General features: G+C 37.5%; 1 protein-coding gene across 4 annotated transcripts in view; it reads left to right on the plus strand.

The window, feature by feature from the left end:
* ANKS6 (ankyrin repeat and sterile alpha motif domain containing 6) overlaps nucleotides 1–5,854 on the plus strand; it is a 78,115-nt gene extending 72,261 nt beyond the window's left edge. For 2 of the 4 annotated variants that reach the window (XR_008913583.1, XR_008913582.1), the window contains exon 16: nucleotides 1,265–1,361. Coding sequence is in view for 1 of the 4 variants with exons in the window: in XM_056805912.1 (XP_056661890.1) it covers nucleotides 1,265–1,361; nucleotides 4,041–4,090 (147 nt within the window). In the remaining 3 variants the exon portion in view is untranslated. Of the gene's footprint in view, nucleotides 1–1,264; nucleotides 1,362–4,040 lie in introns of those variants that run through there. The other 2 variants (XR_008913581.1, XM_056805912.1) reach the window with 2 other exon arrangements.
* The last annotated feature ends 3,988 nt before the right edge of the window (nucleotides 5,855–9,842 follow it).

Here is a 9,842-nt window from a genome sequence, read left to right on the forward strand (position 1 = left end):
TTAACCCTTCAGTCCCACCTTTCTCCTGCCTTTCCCTGAAAAAAGCTTGAAAAAGTTGGCTTCACCCAATGACTCCACTTCTTCATTACCAGTTATCTTTTCAACCTCTTGTAATTGGGTTAATATCCCACCCTCCTCACTCGTGGAATATACTAAGGTCACAAAATACCGAATTGCCAGATCCAATAATTTTTTTTTAAGTTTTCATTTTGACAATCTACACTGTTTGACATTGTTAACATCCTCTCCCGCTACATGTTCCTCCCTCTCCTCCCTTCGGAAACAGAAAATTCTGGTTCTCTTTCTACTTTTCTATCAGATCCTTTTCTGTGTCTCTTCCCTCTTTGTATCTTCTTTCTGACCTTTAATTCCTGGGTTCTCCAAGGTTCCATCTGGCCCTTTTCTCTTTGATTTTCTCTCAACTCTTTTTCTAGTGTCATTCCTTCCTGAGCCTAGAAAAGTGCTCTGCAAATGGAAGGTATGTAATTATTTTTTTAATTTAACATTTTTGTTTGTGGGAGAAACTCTCTCTTCTACAGGGTAGTTCTAACATGATTGGAAGATGGGAATTGTGACTTGGGTTGGCTTTTCTTCTCAAGTTTTTCCATATCATTCAGGTATTCCTCAAAATCTGTGTTAGGTGCTCAGAAGCATATATTATGACCCACTCCAAAATAGTTCAAGGCTATGAACAAACAATTGTTCTCCAAAAAGAATCACACACTGTTAATAACCATATGAAAGAATGATTCCCAAAACCTGAATAATAAAAAATAAGCAAATTAAAGAACAGCTCTGAGGTTTCACTAAATCTCAGAAAATTGGCAAAGGAGAAAAAAAGATAGGAATTGTCTCTGTTGGAAAGGTTGTAGGAAAGACAAATACCCTAAAGCATTGTTGGTGGAGCTGTAAATCAGCACAACTGTTTCTGGAAAGCAGTTTGGAAATAAAGTGTCTAAAATGTACATACCTACAGATTCCACTGCTTGGTATATATTCTAAGGAAGTCATTGGCCAAAAGAAAGGTTTCATGTAGATTACACATGAGGTTCTGCATAAGTAAACACCTGCCCATTTATGTGTGCAGAGCTCCCACTGGAATGGATAAGAATTCTGGCTACAGAAGAAAGAGAAACTGCAAAATTATTTCATTTTTTAAATATTAAATCCAATGATCTTTATCTTCAATAATCTAGTCTCCTAAGACATCTATGAGCTTTCCAGTATGTTTTAATATTCTCAATGTTTTTAATTTCCTGTGCAGGGACGTGAGAGGCAAATTTTACAGGAAACCATTCACAACTTCCATTCTTCTTTTGAGAGCAGTGCCAGCAATACCAGGTCTCCTGGGAACTGTCAGTGTAAGTAATGTCGTGTATACCCCTAAAATACCCAGGACTTTCTGGTGGCTAGCTGACATAGTAGATATAGAGTTTAGGACTTCGAGTCAGGAAGACCCAAGTTTGAATGTGGCCTCAGACATTGACTAGCTGTGTGAACATGGGCAAATCATTTAACCGCAGTCTGCCTCAGTTTCCTTCTCTGCAAAATAAGAATAATAATAGCCCTTACTTCCCAGGATTGTTGTGAGGATCAAATGAGATAACATCTATATGGTAAGCACTATATAAATGTTAGATAGCATTGTTGTCATTAATAATTATACCAAAACATAGGCAGGATTTTAAATAGAAAAATAAAAAAACTCTCCCAATCCCCCCAAATGGTACAATCTGCCCATTTTATTATGCCTGCCAGATGGTATTTATAGGCCTTTTCATAGCAGTTTTTACATAGAATGTGCGGTACTAGCTGTGTGACACGGAGCAAGTTGACCTTTTCTGAGACTCAGCTGCAATATTTGCCAGACCCTCTTTGTGGATTATGACTCTTAAAAATCATTTCAATCAAAAATGTTTGGAAATATATGACTGACTCCTTTGTCTTTTTAAAGAATATGCTGAGATGATTTAACCTTTTCTAAAATGTTCATTTTGGAAATACTAAAGACTGTGTCATAATACAGTCATGTCCTAGGGAGTTACTCAGGTCTAGCATACTCTTTGTGACCCTATTTGCTACCCCTTTGGAGCTGTCTAAATCTGCTTTTTAGGACACCCTCACACTACAGTTGCTCTAGTAGCCCTGCCCTCTTTTCCGGGGGTAACTGGTTCTTTCTAATGAGCAATGAAACCAGATAACCCTGGTTGTTAAAGTTGTTCAAAATTGGGGTAAGTGGACTCTGAGTCTGGCCTTCTCCACTGATAAAAATCCAATAGCTCTAGCACATGGACAATAACTTTTTTTGGGGGGGGTTGCTTCTCAGAGATCTTTGGGGCAAAATGCCTGTTTTTTTTTTTTGCTGTGGTCTCAATAATTAAGTTTTTTACATGCAGCCTCTGGATGAATAAGGTACCAGTGTAGTTCTGTCAATATAACCTTTAAAAATATTGGTGAATTACTGACATTGCCTTTAAAAATGAACAATTTGGGGGGAGCGAGGTAGCTCAGTGGATTGAGAGCCAGGCCTAAGAGACTGGAGGTCCTGGGTTCAAATGTGACCTCAGATACTTCCTAGTGTAAGGGTAAAAATATGGGGTAAGAAAGAGAAATGGGGTATGAGCAGAGACAAGAGCCAGAGCCCCAGCAACCTGCCTACTCAAGCCCCAGCAAAAGCCCCTCCCCAGTGGGATCAGCCCATATATAGACCAACCCACCCCAGGACATCAGAAAAGGTAACCCTGGGAAGAGTAGAGAATGCTGGGGGATAAATTCCCTGGGGTACAAACTTTCAAAACATGCACTAGCTATGTGACCCTGGGCAAGTCACTTAAGCCCCATTGCCTAGCCCTTACCACTCTTATGCCTTAGAACCAATACATAGTATTGATTAAATTAATTAAAATTAAAAATTAAATTAAAAATGAATTAAAATGAATTGTAATTAAATTAAAATTTATTATTTTATTTAATTTATTAAAAATTAAAAAATTAAAATGAACAATTTTCTCACCTTTTTTTTTGGACAATGAAATTTAAATAAAAAAAATAAAAATCTCTCCCAATCCCCAAAAATGGTGCATCTGATAATTTTCAGGACTCAGAAGGCTTTTGTAAAATTGTAAGATTGAAGGATATGGAACTCTTCCTATTTGTAAAAAATATAACTTGTTTCTTCTGGCTTGTAAACTGTTGCTTTGGTAACTAAGGAAAACTTGTATCACTTGGTGAAATCCAGGCCTTAATGTGGATTCTAGGACAGGATTTTTCTGAGTTCTGAGTGAAAAATAGTAATAAGGAAAATGTTCTCTGGTCTTAAATGTAATGCCCAAGAGCAAAAACCTCTTATAAACAAAATCTTATTTTCCTTTAAAATATAGAACCGACCTCACCCTCTGACACATAGAGGTTGTATTTGAACCTGGGTAAAATACCTACGTTTTCAGTGGTTTAGGCAGTATTCTAAGGCTGGGTTGCAAAGTTGGTGTTAATCTGTCTCTCTTGCTAAAGAAATGTCCTCATTGGGAACTCCCTATACTGATGAAGTTACAGGTCCTAAGTAGGTTGTATACCATTTCAATTTTTCAGTATAATTTTTGGCTGACTAGCTAATACATTAGAGTTTTTTGTGGGTCTGAGTGTGAGATTTCATTGGTGTTGGATAAAAATGGGCAATTCATCTGTAACTTATAGTCTTAGTTCTCTGAAGTATTGCTAGTTGAAGGGACTTGTCTAGGGTCACATAACTAGCGTATGCCAAAGTTGCACTGGAATCTAGTTGATAGTAGATGTAATACACTTTGTTGCAGGGAAATAGTATATATCACTCTCACAATAAAATCGACATACTTAGCAGTAAAATACTCACTTTCCCAAATTTTAAAATATTTTCTCTTATTTATACAGTAAGTAAATAACATTGGTTGGGTCTAGAAATTGTGTGGGTAGGTGAACTATCTTGTTTTAAAGACTCTCTTAAATGCCACAATTTTTATGAAATTTAAAGTATTTCTTTTTTTTTTTATATCTCCCAACTGCAGCTACCACATGTTGGGTAAGGCCAGAAGAAACAGCCTCTAATAAGAGGTAACAGCAGCATTGATATCCCTAATGCTTGGGAGATTGGTTGTCATTATACGTTTTCCAGATGTGGCCAAACTTTATTCCTAATGCTGCTAAAATTCCATGCATTCAGCCAAGAGAAAACAGCAACTGCTAAACCAGCTATTTAAAAATACTCCTTTTTCATTGCTGCATTGATAGGAAGAATGGCAAGAAAAGCCCACTTGTGTGTTTCTTCTTAGATCAAAAGAAAGGAGAACATCTAACAAAGACAAAACTGGACAAGTAGAAGCCAAATGATAGAAGATGGTGAATGCATGTATAAAAAGTGTGCTTATAAATTAAAATAACTTCTGAAACATACTGCATCGTTAATAATAAAATTAAGCAGCCATTAGTGACTATTAAATATGCTTAAAGATTTACTGGAAGTCTCAGCAGACATACAGTAGGTTTTCACTGAATGAACCGTGTATAAACTGAAGTCAACAATCAGTTATTAAGCACTTAAGGCAGACAGTGGAAGATTTCAGAAATCTAAAATATTATTCCTTTCCTCAGCCTACTAGAGGGGAGATAAGACTAGCATGCATTAAAGGAGTGAAGAGTATAAAGAGAGTAAATGGGAGGCAGACTAGAGACAAGAGTTCCTGGGTTCAAATCTGGCCTCAGACACTTCCCAGCTGTGTGACCCTGGGCAAATCACTTGACCCCCATTGCCTAGCCCTTACCACTCTTCTGTCTCGGAGCCAATACACAGTATTGACTCCAAGATGGAAGGTAAGGGTTTAAAAAAAAAGAATCAATACTGTGTATTGGTTCCAAGGCAGAAGAGTGGTAAGGGCTAGGCAATGGGGGTCAAGTGACTTGCCCAGGGTCACACAGCTGGGAAGTGTCTGAGGCCAGATTTGAACCTAGGATCTCCCATCTCTAGGCCTGACTCTCACTCTACTGAGCTGCCCCCTCACAGTATTGATTCTAAGACAGAAGGTAAGGGTGAGAGAGAGAGAGAGAGAGACAGAGAGAGACAGAGAGAGAGAGAGGAGAGGAGAGGAGTTAAGTATATGAATAAAGGCTACATTTGGTTGGGATAGGGGGTAGACCTGTGATTCAATTTGTATAGAGACTCCCAGGGGAGAAAACTCCTCTCAGTGCCTGTCAGCATAAAGCAGAGATGCCAAATACTCTCAAGTGCCACTGGAACTAGATCAAAATATAATTGGGAAATGTTTAAGAGAATAAATAAAAATACAATAGAACATAATGTTAGTATGTGGTTTTCTAAGTGATACTGGAACCATATTAAAATATAATTGGAAAGTATTTAACAAAATAAATAAAAATGTAATAGAACATAATGTTAATAATGTGGTTTTCTATGACCTTCAGGGACCTTTAGATCCAACCATTTCTACTTGAGTTTGATACCACTGGCCCTGAGTACTGTGTGGTTATGTGTCTTGCTTAAGATTACATAGCCAGTATGTGTAAATAGCTGGTCTGCAACTTGCCACAGGGATTCAAAGAAGGGGGGAAATCGATAAGGACTTAATCTAACAGTCAATATACTTCTACCTCAAGTCCATAGAGAGTAAGAATTGTTCCATTTTTTTTAATTTTAAAGAGAAATTAAGACTATTGGAGAATTTAAAGAATAAAGAAGAGGTCTTCATCAAATATGATTCAAAGATTTTAAGACTGGGTGCCTGGGGACATGGTAATGCTACAGAAAAACAAAAGTGGAAAATGAACAAAAAAGCTTTTATTAAATGCTTACTGTGTGTAAAGCTCATTGTAAGTGTGTTCAGTTTTGGAAAGTGAGTTCAGTTATAAGTAGTAAGTAATGTTCAATTTTCTACACCATCAGCTAAATTATAAACAATAAAGTTTACAGTAAATAAAGTTCAGTTTTGGATATGATAAGTTGTAGATGACAAAGTATCCAGATGAAATTGATCTATAGGCTACTGGAAATCTAAGACATCTGAGTGAACATACAGGACTGAAATTAGATTTGAGTGTCAGAATAGAGGTGGAAGCAGAAGCCATGGGAATGGATTCTAAAGAAGATACTGCAGAAAGAGAAAAGCAGAAGGTTATATAGATTGAGCTTTCTCATGGAGCAGAAACAGAAAGAAAAAATTAAAGACATCCTTTTTTTTTCTTTTCCTTACTCCAAAGGTATCTTTACTCTGAGAGCAAAACACCCTTGGAATAACCCTTGACTGGGTTTTTGGAAAGTTTCTGTCTTCCTCAACATCTTTATTCATGTGTGTATATGTGTATACAATGAAGGAATCCTCATTAGAACATATATATATATATATGTAATTGGTGTAGTGAACACTGGATTTTGAGTCAGAAGATATGGGATAGCATCTCCTTGCTTCATACTGTAATTTTGAACAAGTCACTTAATTTCTTGGAGTCTGTTTTGTCATCTATTAATGGAGAGAGTATTATTTATGCTACCTGCTGTAGAGTTGGGAGGAAAGTCTTGTGTAATTTGAAAAGGAGCATTCAGTGGTAGGAAAACCATTGGAACAGTAGAGTGTTATGTTACATAATGGTCCAAGAGAAAGAGGACTGTTCAACAGAGCCAAACAGCACAGAGATCAAGGAGAATATAGATGGAGAAAAGTCTACTTGCCTTGGTCTTCTGGTGACCTCAAGAAAATAGTTTAAATAGAGTAGTAGAGATGGAAGCTAGATTGCAAGAAGTTACAGAATGAAAACTGTGGCACAGCAAGCCTAGATGACTTTTCACTCTAAAGAGAAGAACAATTATTGTAGCACAGCTGGTACTTAATTAATGCCTGTTAATTGATTAATCCAGAGAAGCAACAAGGATAATGAGGGGACCTTAAACCATGCCTATAAGAGGATTAGTTGAAAAAATTGGATATGTTTATCAGAGAGAAGACTTAGTAGGGACCTCATAGTAGTAGACCATGGACCATAATTTTATCTGTCTGAACTTTATTTTCCTCAAAGGTATTGACCTTTCTTATTCTGTGACTTTGAACTGTGAATCTTTGAATTGATGTCATGTAGCTTGATCCAAGGAATAACATACTATTTTGGGAAGTAGCCAATTCCCCAACTCTTTGGAGGTCTTCAAGAAGAGGATAGCTATAACTGCTTGTCAGCAGGAGGTGGTATAGTGGATAGAGTGCCAGGCCTGGAGTCAGGAAGACTAGAGTTCAAATCCAGCTCTAGCTAGCTGAGTGCCCCATGACAAATCACTTAACCTTGTTTGCCTCAGTTCCTTACTTGTAAAATGAGCTGGAGAAAGAAATGGCAAACCACTCCAATATCTTTGCCAAGAAAACCCCAAATGGAGACATGACTGAAACAACTGAACAACAATGATAACTTGTTAGGAATACAGAAAAGGGAACTCTTCCTTATTCATGAGTTGGACTGCATGACTCCTGAATACTCTTTAAGTTCTAAGAATCTAGAAAGAATAGGCTTCACATTTGTTTCCTTTCTGATAAGAGTCTAGATTGGATGTCAAACTTTGCCATTTAGGCAGCACCTTGCTGTCCTGAATTATTTATGTGAAAGGCACCTTGGCTACATCACACTCTCCCTTGTTTTCTGTTTATCTTTCTACATGTCATGTTTCTACATGTCATATTCTGTGCCTCCAGATAAACTTGAGAGCAGAGACTCATTTTTTTTCATCTTTCTATCCCTAGCTTCCAGCACTATGAATTGAAAATAACAGGAATTTAATAAATATTTATTGAATTGGTTTGTTTGAAGGGAACATATCAGCTACAAATCATATTTATTGGCACCTGGGCTTCTATTTTCAGGCTCTGAGGTAGCCACAGTCACAATGAAGAATATCAAATCCTGGAACTATGCCCCTGCTATCCCAAAACCATATGGAAGGATTTTTTTTTATCTACAACTTCTCAGATTCAAAGGTGAAAAGCAATTCTTTAAACAGCATGGAGATTAGAAATGTTCCTTTTACTGGCTTCAGGTATTATTTAAATTGTAGGTTCTTAACCTAGGAATAACAAAAATGAGGAAGAGACTGGGCTGAACAGGAACACATTACAAGTGTTCATTGTTAAATTCATGATGTTAGCAAAGCCAAAAGGGCAGGTGGTAGGTCATTTGGATGAAGGTGCCTTTGAAAATCAGACTAAAGAGGATCACAGAAAAAAAAGCTATAGTTACTAAATCGCAGGGGCAAGATGACCCTAGTCTTACAACATTTTACATCCTAATTAACTGCAAAATCATATAATTCTGCCTCCCGAAATCTAGACTAAGTATCAAATTGGTAAAAAGATTAAAAAAATTTAAACACTTCCACTTTAGAATCAATACTTTGTATTGGCTCCAAGGCAGAAGAGCAGTAAGAGCTAGGCAATGGGAATTAAGTGACCTGCACAGGGTCACACAGCTAGGAAGTATCTGAGACCAGACACTAAGACCTCTCACCTCTAGGCTGGCTCTCAATTCATGAAACTACCTAGTTTCCCTGGTCCCAGTTCTTCCATCTGCAAGTCAGTTTTGACATCTTTAAAGGGTGGTACATTGTAGGTGATTAGATGATATAACAAGATTCTTTCCAGAATAACATTTTATGAAATAATCATGAAATCTCTGGTTGGGAAAGGGAAGATGTCTTTCTTCATTGGATTAATTCTTGAGGGAAAAGAAGACCTGTTGGTGAACCTTACATTCCCAAATCTAATAGTACATTGATGAAATTCAAGGTCCTTCCTCACAATGTTTCTCTTTACTCTCCACAACTCAGGCATTAAAGATAAAACATTTCAGGGCGTATCATACACCAAGTACAGAGCACTGAGAATACACATACGAACAAGCAAATCTATACCCTCTAGGGGTTTATAACCTAATGGGAGAAGACACATAAAAGGGTTTAAAAGAAGAAGATTGGTAGAAAAGATGGAAAGAGGGCAGAAAAGTGAGGTGGAGGCCTGATCCCTAGCAAGATAAAGAAAAGGCTCCCTTGCCAATCTCCATATATTAGAAGAAGCTAGACTATACCAAGGGCAATAGGGAGGTGTTCACATAACACCTACTCAATATAGGGTTTACTGGGGGGATCTACTAGAAAATCCACTACTGCCTCCCCTCCCTCACAGAAGCAGCAAAGTGTAGAGGAGAACTGGAGCCTGGCTCTACAACACACTGGCTGTGTGACCTTAGACAAATCACTTAATATTCTAAGTGTCAGTTTACCCACCTGTCAAACTAAGGGGTTGGACTTGTAAGAATGATATTCTATGAGCGAAAGGGAATAGCTTCAGGAGTTTTGACTCAGAGCTTAGGACTAAACCAACATCCTATTGCATATTATTCTGGTCACCTAGATCCCATAGCTGTAGGAATAGCTCCATGCTTAAGAGGAGTGGCAGCAACTGCATTGCTTGTTACCAAATCTGCAGATTTAGTGTTAGGCTGCCTACTGACAGTTTATTGTTCACATGAAGTCAAGGCACTTCTCCAAAAGTTCAGAAAGCAGTCATTTTCAGATCAACTCCTGGCTAAATATGACAAATGCTTTTGGGGAATGAATATATAACATTAAAGAGATGCAACACTTTAAATCCAACTACATTATTACCCTATTTACCAACACAGGGGGAACCATTGCATAATTGTGAAACTGTAGTGCAGTTAATAGAAAGGCCTTGAGAAAATCTGTTAGACACACTTCTTGACAACCCTGATCTGATCTTATTCACAGATGGACATCATATATGCAGAATGGAATAAGATTTACA

Source organism: Monodelphis domestica, chromosome 7 (genome assembly GCF_027887165.1).
Source record: "Monodelphis domestica isolate mMonDom1 chromosome 7, mMonDom1.pri, whole genome shotgun sequence".
NCBI lineage: Eukaryota > Metazoa > Chordata > Mammalia > Didelphimorphia > Didelphidae > Monodelphis > Monodelphis domestica.